At 43.8% G+C, this 15,209-nt stretch overlaps 1 protein-coding gene across 1 annotated transcript in view; it reads right to left on the reverse strand.

Annotated features, from left to right (window-relative positions):
• Positions 1-15,209, reverse strand: part of CNTNAP2 (contactin associated protein 2) — a 2,776,229-nt gene that overhangs the window by 109,730 nt on the left and 2,651,290 nt on the right. Inside the window, exon 20 of the mRNA XM_069730166.1 lies at positions 12,861-12,997. Coding sequence (XP_069586267.1) covers positions 12,861-12,997 — 137 coding nt within the window. The remainder of the gene's footprint in view (positions 1-12,860; positions 12,998-15,209) is intronic.

Below are 15,209 nucleotides of genomic sequence, written 5' to 3' on the forward strand. Positions count from 1 at the left end.
AAATTGACAGGAATTGAGATGGGACGCCATGTTGCGTTTGGAGAGCCCCTCATGTGCCTAAACATTGAAACCCCCCACAAGTGACACCATTTTGGAAAGTAGACACCCTAAGGAACTTATCTAGATGTGTGGTGACCACTTTGACCCACCAATTGCTTCACAGAAGTTTATAATGCAGAGCCGTAAAAATAAAAAATCATATTTTTTCACAAAAATGATCTTTTCGCCCCCAATTTTTTATTTTCCCAAGAGTAAGAGAAGAAATTGGACCTCAAGAATTGTTGGCCAATTTGTCCTGAGTACGCTGATACCCCATATATGGGTGTAAACCATTGTTTGGGCGTATGGCAGAGCTCGGAAGGGAAGGAGCGCCATTTTACTTTTCAATGCAAAATTGACTGGAATTGAGATGGGATGCCATGTTGCGTTTGGAGAGCCCCTGATGTGCCTAAACATTGAAATCCCCACAAGTGACACCATTTTGGAAAGTAGACCCCTTAAGGAACTTATCTAGAGGTGTGGTGAGCACTTTGACCCAACAAGTGCTTCACAGAAGTTTATAATGCAGAGCCGTAAAAATAAAAAATCATATTTTTTCACAAAAATAATCTTTTCGCCACCAATTTTTTATTTTCCCAAGGGTAAGAGAAGAAATTAGACCACAAAAGTTGTTGTGCAATTTGTCCTGAGTGCGACGATACCCCATATGTGGGGGTAAACCACTGTTTGGGCGCATGGCAGAGCTCGGAAGGAAAGGAGCGCCATTTGACTTTTCAATGCAAAATTGACTGGAATTGAGATGGGACGCCATGTTGTGTTTGGAGAGCCCCTGATGTGCCTAAACATTGGAACCCCTCACAAGTGACACCATTTTGAAAAGTAGACCCCTTAAGGAACTTATCTAGATGTGTGGTGAGCACTTTGACCCAACAAGTGCTTCACAGAAGTTTATAATGCAGAGCCGTAAAAATAAAAAATCTTATTTTTTCACAAAAATGATCTTTTCGCCCCCAATTTTTTATTTTCCCAAGGGTAAGAGAAGAAATTAGACCACAAAAGTTGTTGTGCAATTTGTCCTGAGTGCGACGATACCCCATATGTGGGGGTAAACCACTTTTTGGGAGCATAGCAGAGCTCGGAAGGGAAGGAGCGCCATTTGACTTTTCAATGCAAAATTGACTGGAATTAAGATGGGACGCCATGTTGGTTTGGAGAGCCCCTGATGTGCCTAAACATTAAAACCCCCCACAAGTGACACCATTTTGGAAACTAGACCCCCTAAGGAACTTATCTAGATGTGTTTTGAGAGCTTTGAACCCCCAAGTGTTTCACTACAGTTTATAACGCAGAGCCGTTAAAATAATTTTTTTTTTTTTTCGCAAAAATTATTTTTTAGCCCCCAGTTTTGTATTTTCACAAGGGTAACAGAATAAATTGGACCCCAAAAGTTGTTGTCCAATTTGTCCTGAGTACGCTGATACCCCATATGTGGGGGGGAACCACTGTTTGGGCGCATGGCAGAGCTCGGAAGGGAAGGAGCGCCATTTGGAATGCAGACTTAGATGGATTGGTCTGCAGGAGTCACGTTGCATTTGCAGAGCCCCTGATGTACCCAAACAGTACAAACCCCCCACAAGTGACCCCATATTAGAAAATAGACCTCCCAAGGAACTTATCTAGATGTGTTGTGAGAACTTTGAACCCCTAAGTGTTTCACTACAGTTTATAACGCAGAGCCGTGAAAATAAAAATTCTTTTTTTTTTTTTTCACAAAAATGATTTTTTAGCCCCCAGCTTTGTATTTTTACAAGGGTAACAGAATAAATTGGACCCCAAAAGTTGTTGTTCAATTTGTCCTGAGTACGCTGATACCCCATATGTGGGGGGGAACCACTGTTTGGGCGCATGGCAGAGCTCGGAAGGGAAGGAGCGCCATTTGGAATGCAGACTTAGATGGATTGGTCTGCAGGAGTCACGTTGCATTTGCAGAGCCCCTGATGTACCCAAACAGTAGAAACCACCCACAAGTGACCTCATATTGGAAACTAGACCTCCCACGGAACTTATCTAGATGTGTTGTGAAAACTTTGAACCCCCAAGTGTTTCACTACAGTTTACAACGCAGAGCCGTGAAAATAAAAATTCTTTTTTTTTTTTTTCACAAAAATGATTTTTTAGCCCCCAGCTTTGTATTTTTACAAGGGTAACAGAATAAATTGGACCCCAAAAGTTGTTGTTCAATTTGTCCTGAGTACGCTGATACCCCATATGTGGGGGGGAACCACTGTTTGGGCGCATGGCAGAGCTCAGAAGGGAAGGAGCGCCATTTGGAATGCAGACTTAGATGGATTGGTCTGCAGGAGTCACGTTGCATTTGCAGAGCCCCTGATGTACCCAAACAGTAGAAACCACCCACAAGTGACCTCATATTGGAAACTAGACCTCCCACGGAACTTATCTAGATGTGTTGTGAAAACTTTGAACCCCCAAGTGTTTCACTACAGTTTACAACGCAGAGCCGTGAAAATAAAAAATCCTTTTTTTTCCCACAAAAATGATTTTTAGCCCCCCAAATTTTTATTTTCCCAAGGATAACAAGAGAACTTGGACCCAAAAAGTTGTTGTCCAATTTGTCTCGAGTACGATGATACCCCATATATTGGGGTAAACCCATGTTTGGGCGCACGGGAGAGCTCGGAAGTGAAGGAGCACTGTTTTACTTTTTCAATGCAGAATTGGCTGGAATTGAGATCGGACGCCATGTCGCGTTTGGAGAGCCCCTGATGTGCCTAAACAGTGGAAACCCCCCAATTATAAATGAAACCCTAATCCAAACGCACCCCTAACCCTAATCCCAACTGTAACCCTAACCACACACCTAACCCTGACACACCCCTAATTCTAATCCCAACCCTAATCCCAACCGTAAATGTAATCCAAACCCTAACCCTAGCCCTAACCCTAGCCCTAACCCTAATGGGAAAATGGAAATAAATACATTTTTTTTAATTTTATTATTTTTCCCTAAGGCTAGGTTCACATTGCGTTAGGGAAATCCGTTTAGCACTAGCGGATTGCGCTAACGCAATGTCTTTTTAGGTGTCGTGTTTAGTGGTCGCGTTAACGTCCCCGCTCTGGAAGATCGGGGATCGGACCTCGGGCGCGCCGCGGACGCTGCAAGCAGCGTCTGAGGCGCGCCACAAAAGAATGGCACCTTGCTAGCGCGAGCCGAAAATGGCACGCTCTAGCGATGCGCTACACCCGAAAATCACATTGCTGTCAATGGTTGTGCTAACGGACCCGTTGCACGGCGTTAATTGTGACATTTTCGCCGTGCAACGCTGTCCGTTAGCGTTAACCCATTAACGCAATGTGAACCTAGCCTAACTAAGGGGGTGATGAAGGGGGGTTTGATTTACTTTTATAGCATTTTTTATATCGGATTTTTATGATTGGCAGCCGTCACACACTAAAAGACGCTTTTTATAGCAAAAAAGTTTTTGCGTCTCCACATTTTGAGACCTATAATTTTTCCATATTTTAGTCCACAGAGTCATGTGAGGTCTTGTTTTTTGCGGGACGAGTTGACGTTTTTATCGGTTACATTTTCGGACACGTGACAGTTTTTGATCGCTTTTTATTCCGATTTTTTGTGAGGCAGAATGACCAAAAACCAGCTATTCATGAATTTCTTTTGGGGGAGGCGTTTATACCGTTCCGCGTTTGGTAAAATTGATGAAGCAGTTTTATTCTTCGGGTCAGTACGATTACAGCGACACCTCATTTATATCATTTTTTTTATGTTTTGGCGCTTTTATACGATAAAAGCTATTTTATAGAAAAAATAATTATTTTGGCATCGCTTTATTCTGAGGACTATAACTTTTTTATTTTTTTGGTTATGATGCTATATGGCAGCTCGTTTTTTGCGGGACAAGATGACGTTTTCAGAGGTACCATGGTTATTTATATCCGTCTTTTTGATCGCGTGTTATTCCACTTTTTGTTCAGCGTTATGATAATAAAGTGTTGTTTTTTGGCTCGTTTTTTTTTTTTTCTTACGGTGTTCACTGAAGGGGTTAACTAGTGGGCCAGTTTTATAGGTCGGGTCGTTACGGACGCGGCGATATTAAATATGTGTACTTTTATTGTTTTTTTGTTTTTTTTTTTAGGTAAAGAAATGTATTTATGGGAATAATATTTTTTTTTTTCTGCTTTATTTAGGATTTTTTTTTTTTTGTTTTTTTTTTACAAGTGTGGAAATTTTTTTTTTTTACTTTTTCACTTTGTCCCAGGGGGGGACATCACAGATCACCGATCTGACAGTGTGCACAGCACTCTGTTAGATCGGTGATCTGACATACAGCCGGGCAGGATTAGAGCTGCAGCTGCAGCCTGATCCTGACCCGGAAGTGCTCCCTGCAGGACCCGGATGCAGCCCGGCGGCCATTTTGGATCCGGGGACTGCAGGGAGAAGACGCTTGGTACACGGTGAGTACATCACCGTGTACCGATCGTCTCAGGGAAGCCCGCAGGGAGCCCCCTCCCTGCGCGATGCTTCCCTGCACCGCCGGCACACCGCGATCATCTTTGATCGCGGTGTGCCGGGGGTTAATGTGCCGGGAGCGGTCCGTGACCGCTCCTGGCACATAGTGCCGGATGTCAGCTGCGGTAGGCAGCTGACACCCGGCCGCGATCGGCCGCGCTCCCCCCGTGAGCGCGGCCGATCGCATATGACGTACTATCCCGTCACTGGGAATTAAGTCCCAGGTCACCTGGACGGGATAGTACGTCATATGGGATTAAGGGGTTAAAGGGAATCTGTCAGTAGGATCAAACTTCCTACCTAAGCCATCTATATGGGCAGGTAGGTCATAGAACACTGAATAAAATGATACCTTGATATCTGCGATCCAATATCTTATTCCAGAGAAATCCACATTTTTCTTAATATGCAAATGAGCTGTAAATCTAGATCTATGGGCCAGAAACAGATCTGCCTGAGAATTGGCCCCCAGAGATAATTTTAAATGAAAGAGGCCATTACTAATGTGAGACTAACAGTCTATTCTCCTGATCGCACTGCAGAGCTGTGTGTTATTACAACTAACACAGTACAACAAAGTTAAACCTTGTCTCATTACAAACACATTTGCAGCTGCATTTTTCCTCTAAAAGTGCTGGCAGGTCAGCTCTACTGTATAGTGCCTTCCCCTACTCTGGCTGGTGAGGTGAAAGCTGAATAAGTGTTAATTATAATCAGACAAAGCCTTGCAATAGGGCTGACAGCACTATGAGAAGACAGATGCAACAATAGATATGTTTGTAATCTGACAATGATCTTCTCTGCTGTACTGTGTTAATCTGATCTCACTGCAGAGCTAATAGTGATTATGAGAGCAAAGTGTTAGCCATTAAATGTCTCACACTGATAACTTCACCTTTTGATTATAATAATCTCTGTGGGAAGATTCTCAAGGAGATCAGTGTCAGGACCAAAGTTCTTAACAGCTCATTTACATATTATGATTCATGTGGATTGTGGACCCACTGTCCTCCATCAATGTTTACCTAGGAGGGGCGTAGCTAAGCGGCTATCTGGTTTGTGCTAGAATTCTTGATAGTGGAGTTAGACTTGAACTGTAGGTAGCCACTAGGTGTCACTCATAGGCAGTCAATGCAGCTGCTGACCCCAAGGGTCAGGTTTGCTGACAAAGACACGGGCTCGGAGTAAATGGCAAGACAGGACTTGGACACTGTGCAGACAACATGGGTTCTTGATCAGTGGGCAGAACAGATACTGACACAGTCACAGGCAGAGCTGGATTTGGATACTGGAAAAGTCTCTGACATTATGGACTCTGGTACACTAAACAGAGGACACACTGGTGCAATCTTAAGTGCCATCGGAACATTTTCAGGGTTCAGGTACCGCAGGTGCAGTTTCGGGGTTTAAGTACCGCCGGTGTGGCTTCAATGTTCAGGTAACAGCAGTGCAGGGTCAGGTTCAGACAACTTAGCATATAGGGTAAATGTTCAGACTAAACAGGTTTACAGGAACACAAACACACTATATAGGATAATAGGATGGGAGACCTGGCAACATACAGTTGCATACATACTCAATGTAGGGAACTCCAGGGGTTGCTCAGGCGCCTCCCTACTGGGAAGGGTGCCTGATATGCAAGATTCCTTACAGCTATTTGCTGGGGCAATTTAAAAGTACGCGTGCCGCGCCTGAAAGCACAGGCACCCTAAGTATGCCACCGGGAAGCCTCTGTGACATACCCAGACCAGGAAGAAGGGAGCCACAACTGGGACCACTCTGTATAGCTGGAGCAGTAAGAATGTCGGTGTCCCTGAATATATGAAAAACGTAGATTTCTCTGGAATAAGACATTGGATCATAGATATCAAGGTGTCATTTTGATCGACTTTATATGAGCTACTTGCCCATACAGATGGCCTAGGAGGGTTGATCCTATTGACAGATTCCTTTTTTTAAAGTGGTAAAACCCCTTTAACTTTTGTTTAGCAATTTTTGCTAAAATGGCTGTTCTGCAGAACTGGGCACGAAGTGCTAGCATTAGCTCTCCACAAACATCAATGATCTCTGGACGCCCATGGGCCTGTTGCATGCTAACAGTTTGTAATTTCTTGGAACAGTTTTGGCAGATATTTTGCATCTTGTAAACGTCCACAAGATACCATCTGACTTAACCATCAAGCCATCATAATTTGGCCCTTGTCACTATTGCTACCTGCAATGACCACTAGGGGAACGTCACTGGACATAGAATTTTATTGCTCCCATTGAACTCCACACTTGTATTAACCCCTTTGTATACCCAAGACAGTACATCACAAATCATGTGTGCATGTATGGATTTTTTTTTATCTCTCACAAGAAAAACTGATGAAACAGAATTGTAAGGAAATTCTTATAAAACTCTGATTGAATTCTCTGATGAAACTCGGTCACTTGTCCTTGTAAGTGAAAAAATTGTCATGTGAAAGGGCCCTTAGGAGGAGCTCACCAGCTTGCAGTTTTTCTTCCGCTAGTGTTTGGCAGGAAACATATCTTTGTTTTTATAATATTCTTTGTTCTGAGTGAAAACAGTGCAGGAAAAAAAAATGTACCGTATGTGTATTTAATATATTCCGTAAAATCTTTTTCTTTCTTTATGTAAAGTAGCGGCAGGGATCCGGATGTAACTTAGTAAATAGTCATTGGAGTCTGTACCCTCGCACAGCACAGATCACACAGGGGGTCTCACTAGAAGACTGGCACCATCTTGAATGATTTGGCAGGTTGTAGTTATTGAAATGTTTCTGACATTAAGTCGAATCTTCGAATTCTAAGCATGCGACAACTCACAGACCCGTGTTTGGAAACAGTTACGGCTTGCTGAGAGAGAGAGCATCGCTACCCGGGCTTAATCCGCCGCTAATGTGATATAATTAAGCAACCAGATGGTTCCTGCTTATTAAAAGTGATTTTTTTCTAAAATATTCAATAGTCTGTCTAGACTCCCACCAACTTCTCCAAGGTAGATCATTATGTAAATGTGAATGCATCATTTACAGCTTAGTTTCTGCTGTAGAATTCATCATTTTCTACCATGGTGGGAAGATGTCAAACTATCATTTTATAGCAGGAGAAAGCTTTTCCCTTTACTGCTTCTTGTGGCAATACTTCTATATAACATCGACTGTGTTGCATCCTATTATCAAGACATTGCCCCATAAAATAAATGATAGGTTACAACTATTCGTAATGTATTGGAAGCAGAAATACCCTTAAAGTGGACTTTCTACTGGATTTTTAAATTTATACTAAATACATTGCCCAATTGTTGCTACTCCACTAATTCTCGAACAGTTTTTCTTTTTCTTCCGTGCCCCTCTGTTCGAATGTTATACCGCCTCATAATAATAATGGTATATGGAGCGCCCCCAGACACAGGGCCACGCGTTCTCGGTACCGGGCCTCCCTGGTTCGGTTCTGAGGTTGTCACGGTGGCTAGACCCGGTTCGCGACCCTGCTAAGGGGCGTCCAATAAAGGTGGTGCAGTCTGTCAGGAGTTCATGACGCCACCTGTGGTGTTCGGTCAGGGTGACCGACGCTGCTGTGGGGTCCGCTGGGGTGATGGAATGGCAGCTGGATGGTATACCTTCCCACAGGTGAAGTATGTCCCCAGGGCTTCCCAGTAAAGTAGATGGTGATGATGTGAGGTGCAGTCAATAACGAGGACACGAGGTTGCAGTCTCTTTACCTCTTTATTGAAGGCTTCACTATCCTCAGTCCAGAGCACGCTTAACAGGGCTATCTGAGACCGGCCGGTCCGATGGGCACATCCAGAGTTTCCTTCGCAGATGGAAATCATTGCCTACCACAAGCGCCTGTGTGTTGTAGTCCTACCCTGCTGAGCATTCGGAATAGTCTTCACAACTGCTGTTCTCGTTCGTTCATTCTCTACAGCTCTCTCTCTCTTTGGTTCCAGATGTTTCTAGTTTCAACGTCCCCCAGGTATGTTATGGCTAGGACGCACCCGTATGACGGGAAGGCCTGGAGGTCTTCCGGGACCCTAGAGACGCCCCTCTCCCACTGTTGCCCCCTATGTCTTCGTAGGTGTAGTAAGGTAGACAGCCAACCTATAATTAACTGTCCTGCGGAGTTCGAAGTAAGGCCTAGAGTCAGTTACTCCCGCGGTGTTCCGGCCACCGGCTACGCGCCTCAGTAGGATGTTGCCTCAGTCTCATGGCACGACTCCTACTGGTACTCCTTTGTGCTTGATCTCGTTTACACTGTTCCACAATATCCTTCCCTTCGTGTCTCTCTTGGATACTGCCGCGGGGTGTGCAGGCGCGGTTCCGTTATGTTCTGCTCTGTTCGCTAGGCACCTGCCAGGTTCCCACGCCTGACAGGGACCCCCCTGTGTCTTCTCCCTGCAACACCCCCTGCCAACCCAGTCAGCTTCTGACTAACTTCCTCCCCAACCCCTAGTTTTACCAGTGTGAGGAGTGGCCCAATAAATAAAGCCTTTTTCTCCCCCTAGTGGCCGGAGTGTGAAGTGTAATGTGTTCTGGTGATACCTGGTCAGGAGAACTCCTTAGTGCCATCAGATGTACCATCACTCCCCTTAGTGGCAGAGCGTCATACTGCAACGACCAGGTCTCTGGGGCGCTGCATATAGTACCATCACTCCCCTTAGTGGCAGAGCGTCATACTGCAACGACCAGGTCTCTGGGGCGCTGCATATAGTACCATCACTCCCCTTAGTGGCAGAGCGTCATACTGCAATGACCAGGTCTCTGGGGCGCTGCATATAGTTCTACATTTTTTGGTCCAGTGGACATTTTTTGGTCCAGTGGACAGTTCTATCAGTGATTGACAGCAACCTATGTATACACTTATACTAAGAAACCGGAGAACCCAGAGGAAACCTACGCAAACACGGAGAGAACATACAAACTCTTTGCAGATGTTGTCCTGGGTGGGATTAGAACCCAGGACCCCAGCGCTGCAAGGCTGCTGTGCTAACCACTGAGCCACCGTGCTGCCCACCTGAATGGAGGTACTTACAGTTAGGTCCATATATATTTGGACAGAGACAACATTTTTATAATTTTGGTTATGGAGATTACTACAATGAATTTTAAACAAAACAATTCAGACGCAGTTGAAGTTCAGACTTTCAGCTTTCATTTGAGGGTATCCACATTAAAATTGGATGAAGGGTTTAGGAGTTTCAGCTCCTTAACACGTGCCACCCTGTTTTTAAAGGGACCAAAAGTAATTGGACAATTGACTCCAAGGCTATTTCATGGAAAGGTGTGGCCAATCCCTTTCTTATGTCATTCTCAATTAAGCAGATAAAAGGCCTGGAGTTAATTTGAGGTGTGGTGCTTGCATTTGGAAGGTTTTGCTGTGAAGTAAACATGCAGTCAGAGGAGCTCTCCATGCAGGTGAAACAAGTCATCCTTAAGCTGCGAAAACAGAAAAAACCCATCCGAGAAATTGCTACAATATTAGGAGTGGCAAAATCTACAGTTTGGTACATCCTGAGAAAGAAAGAAAGCACTGGTGAACTCATCAATGCAAAAAGACCAGGGCGCCACGGAAGATAACAGGGGTGGATGATCGCAGAATAATCTCCATGGTGAAGAGAAACCCCTTCACAACAGCCAACCAAGTGAACAACACTCTCCAGGAGGTCGGCGTATCAATATCCAAATCTACCATAAAGAGAAGACTGCATGAAAGTAAATACAGAGGGTTCACTGCACGGTGCAAGCCACTCATAAGTATCAAGAATAAAAAGGCTAGACTGGACTTTGCTAAAAAACATCTAAAAAAGCCAGCACAGTTCTGGAAGAACATTCTTTGGACAGATGAAACCAAGATCAACCTCTATCAGAATGATGGAAAGAGAAAAGTATGGTGAAGGCGTGGTACAGCTCATGATCCAAAGCATACCACATCATCTGTAAAACACGGCGGAGGCAGTGTGATGGCTTGGGCATGCATGGCTGCCAGTGGCACTGGGTCACTAGTGTTTATTGATGATGTGACACAGGACAGAAGCAGCCGAATGAATTCTGAGGTATTCAGAGACATACTGCGTGCTCAGATCCAGCCAAGTTCAGCAAAACTGATTGTCCATTTGTAGTATGAAACGACGACCAATGACCCAAAACTGAAAGCCAAAGCAACCCAGGAGTTTATTAAAGCAAAGAAGTGGAATATTCTTGAATGGCCAAGTCAGTCACCTGATCTCAACCCAATTGAGCATGCAATTCACTTGTTAAAGACTAAACTTCATACAGAAAGGCCCACAAACGAACAGCAACTGAAAACCACCGCAGTGAAGGCCTGGCAGAGCATCAAAAAGGAGGAAACCCAGCGTCTGGTGATGTCCATGAGTTCAAGACTTCAGGCAGTTATTGCCAACAAAGGGTTTTCAACCAAGTACTAAAAATGAACATTTTATTTAAAATTATTGAATATGTCCAATTACTTTTGGCCCCTTTAAAAACAGGTTGGCACATGTTAAGGAGCTGAAACTTCTAAACCCTTCATCTAATTTTAATGTGGATACCCTCAAATGAAAGCTGAAAGTCTGAACTTCAACTGCATCTGAATTGTTTTGCTTAAAATTTATTGTGGTAAGGACTATAACCAAAATTAGAAAAATGATGTCTCTGTCCAAATATATATGGACCTAACTGTAAGCAATGTGTAAAGTTAGTCCCTTGCATGCTTGCTTGTTGTCAGGTCCCCAGTACCCACCAGTCAGTCTACCCGTCCAGTTCCTGTCTGCCCATACCTGCCTTGTTTTTATGTATTTCTAATAGTGGCTGTAAGGAGTGTGGTAGTGGGAGGAGTTAGTGTTCACGCATGTATTTCTTCCACGTCACATCCCTCTGATCACTGACCCATAGAAGCGCTATACCAGGTGCAAAACGGCTGTCGTCGGAACCTGCACACTCTCTTCCCTGCACACCCCCGAGCCATGAAGGTTTTTACTGCGTTTTAATAAAGGACTAACCAATTTTAAAAGATCGGTGAGTGCTACGACTTTCTTTCTTCGGACATGGACCATACTTGCCTTGTCTCCATGTATTTCAGCTGCACCATTCTGCACCTGACAGTGCTCATCTATGTACCAGCAAGACCAGCCCGCACCTTCCAGTGCTTATCTTTATTTTAACTGAACTAGCCTGCACCTGCCAGTGCCTATGTGTATACCAACCAGACTAGCGCACACCTGCCAGGGCTTACCTGCATACCAGCCATATCAGCCCACACCTGCCAGTGCCTAGCTATACCAGCCAGACCAACCTGCACTTGCCAGTGCTTTTCTGTATACCAGCCTGCACCTACCAGTGCCTATCTGTATACTAGCCAGCCCAGCCCACACCTGCCAGTGCTTACCTGTATACCATCCTGCACCTGCCAGTGCTTCTGTATACTAGCCATACCAGTCTGCACCTGCCAGTGCTGATCGGTATACCAGCCTGCACTTGCCAGTGGTTATCTATATACCAGCTGTACCAGCCCAAACCTGCCAGTGCATTTCTGTATACCAGCAGCCTGGTCAGTGGTTCCTGTGTTCCTTCCGTGCCTGTCTGTATCGGCTGTACTTCTACTGTACTCCTACTGGGATGTTCCAGCTACCTGTCCACTACCTGCCGTGCTTCCAAAATCTGTCCTGGAGCAGCACCTGGTGTCCAACTTAAGCCAAGCCTAACTCCACCATCAAGGGCTCTAGTGAAGAGTCGGGTACTCACCAAGTTACGCCCCTCCAGGCTCTCCTCGGACCACGGCACAGTGGTTCCACCAATCCCATTACACATGCAACATGTAACAATCTCCTGCCTCCCCTGCAGTTAAATATCTAGGTACGGACCTGGTCAGACCTTATTGTGCAATGCTATCTGAATATACATTTCACTTGTGGAGAAGGTAATGTACTGTGATTGTATTTGTCCTTTATACCCACAATCGGGAGATAACCTTACAGTTAGATATTTGTTTACAGACTGTGGTTTGTTTTTGTCCTTTTTCTATTGCGTGCATACTCCGCTTATAATGAATATGCACATTTTTACCTGTTTGTGATTTGCATAAATAAATAAAACTCAATTATGAGAATGTTTAATGCTGTAATAGGTTTGTATAGTCAGTAAAGTGCTAAAACATTTTAATAGCATTTAATAAAGATCTTACTTGGTTTCTTTATTAAATATAAAATTTGCCCATATACAGTGTGGGACAACTACAAATACTCTAGGAAATAGCGGTACTATTTGTACAATTTGAAATATAGAAGTTAGCTGTAAAGTGCATTTTATACCTGGAATATAATGTTCCTTCCAACTCTGGTGATATTGACATTGTGTGGTTGACCGTTTGCCATATTTTTATGATCATTGATATCAATGATAAAAGGATCTTTTGTGCCTCCTAAATTATACCGAATTTCCAGGATACCTAAAAGAGGGATAAGAAATCATTAGTCATCCAGTAGCAAAGTACTATTATAAATTCAATTTTTTTTTTTTAGGAATACTTGTAAGCTCAAATGCAAGTCTATCCCATTTCTGTTAAAAAAAAAGTTACAGAGCATTGCACAAATTAGGCAATATGATCGGTAAAAACATGTAGAAAGTTAAATGATCTGACAATTTTAGAGTCAAGTGATGACACTCAGTGATTGGTGAGACAAGGCTTCAGAGTAAAGGAGATGCAACACTTGAGTAAGCAGTGCTAGAGTACTTCCCTGAATAGCAACGTTCCCAACCTCTAGTTGTTCAGGAAACCGCTACATAGTCCCATTAAAGGGAATCTGTCAGCAGGTTTTTGCAATGTAAACTGCAGGCAACATGAGGTAGGGACTGAGACACAGATTTCCCTGATTAGTTACTTATTAGGCTGTGTGCTGTTGTTTCAATATAATCAGTTTTATCAGCAGGAGATTATCACTGTTCAAACTACAGTTTGCTGTCCATATAAAATGTACACATAAAGCTGGGGTATGCGTGGAGGCAGCTTTCTAAGGTCTGCTACATGTTATTTCTAAGAACTTTGATTGTATCATAGAATCATAAAATGTTTGAATTGGAAGGGACCTCAAGTGTCATAATGTCCAACCCCCTGCTCAATGCAGGATCCACTAAACCATCTCAGATAGATTTCTGTCCTGACTCTGTTTGAAGACTTCCATTGAAGAATAACTCGCCACTAGTGATGGGTGAACCCCCCGATGTTCGGGATCGGCAGGTTCGCCCGAGTTTTTTTGTAAAGTTCAAGTTCGGGGCTGGAGATGACACGAACTTGCATCCGAACCCCGAACTCGGACTTTACATTTATGGGATGGGGCAGGGGGAGCTGTAAAAAAAGCAGAAAATTAATAATAAACATTATAATTATACTTACCTGACCAGCGATGTGTTCTCCCGTCCTGCTGTCTCCTGCATCTGCTTCCAGAGCTGCTCATTAACTGCCGGCAGTATTCACTGATGCGGCCGGGAGACAGCAGGACGAGAGGACACGTCGCTGGACAGGTAAGTATAATTATAATGTTTATTAATTTTCTGCTTTTTTTACAGCCCAAACTGGACCCAAACTGTAACACGGGTTTCCCATGTAGCACGGGTTCGCCCATCCCTACTCACCACCTCTTGTGGCAGCTTGTTCCACTCATTGATCACCCTCACTGTCAAAAAGTTTTGTATATTGTGTATCTACACTCTTTCAGTTTCAGTCCATTGCGTCTCATGTTTCCGTGTGCAAAAGAGAATAATGATCCCTCTACACTGTGACATCCCTTCAGATATTTGTAGGCAGCTGTTAAGTCTCCCCTTTGCCTTCTTTTTTGCAAGTTAAACATTCCCAGATCCTTTAACAGTTCATCATAGGACATACTTTGCAGTCCGCTCACCATCCTGGTAGCTCTTCTCTGAATTTGCTCCAGTTTTTCAATGTCTTTTTTAAAATGTGGTGCATTTAAAAACTGATACATTGTTGGATTCAGGGTCTTTTTTTCTATGTTATGCAGCTCTCAGATGAGGTTGTAAAAGCCTGGTGACCGACCGTCTTTAAGTTGCTGGTTCTTTGTTGTTCTTTCCTGCTCAGTAGGTGATTAAGAGCGTCATTATTCAGGAAAATTTATGATGGGATATTGTCTCCTTCATTTTTGTGATTGGTAGTGGTTTCAGGCTGTAATGAGATGGATCAGCAGCCGTTTTCTCCCCTGAAGACATCAATGCTACCATGGTATAGTGCTGCATGTGTACCAACTTAAGTCAAGCTCAATTTTTGTGTTTTAAATGGTATAGAATATGTAGGATGTGAATAATGTCTGGTTCATGATATGTGTCCTCATGATGTGTTAATTCCCCTGTGGGCTGCAGTGCTAACTAATGCTCACAAGATGTCACTGTCTAAAATGTAGGTGAAAAGTGAAGTCTGCTTAGCAATACATCAGGCACAGAGACAATGTGAGAGTAAGGCCAGCTCAGATTGGGGAGGGGGAACTGAGAGTTAGTGTCAAGAACGGGAAGTAGGGTTCAGTACAGGACAGTAGTGTGAAGTGTCAGCAGCAGTCTCACGCATTGGGCTGCTAGGGACAATGTGGGCCTAATACTAGGGGCAGTGGATTACCAAAATTACCCTTACATGTGTTTCCGTCTACCGGCCTGTT

Source organism: Ranitomeya imitator, chromosome 6, assembly GCF_032444005.1.
Source record: "Ranitomeya imitator isolate aRanImi1 chromosome 6, aRanImi1.pri, whole genome shotgun sequence".
Taxonomy (NCBI): domain Eukaryota; kingdom Metazoa; phylum Chordata; class Amphibia; order Anura; family Dendrobatidae; genus Ranitomeya; species Ranitomeya imitator.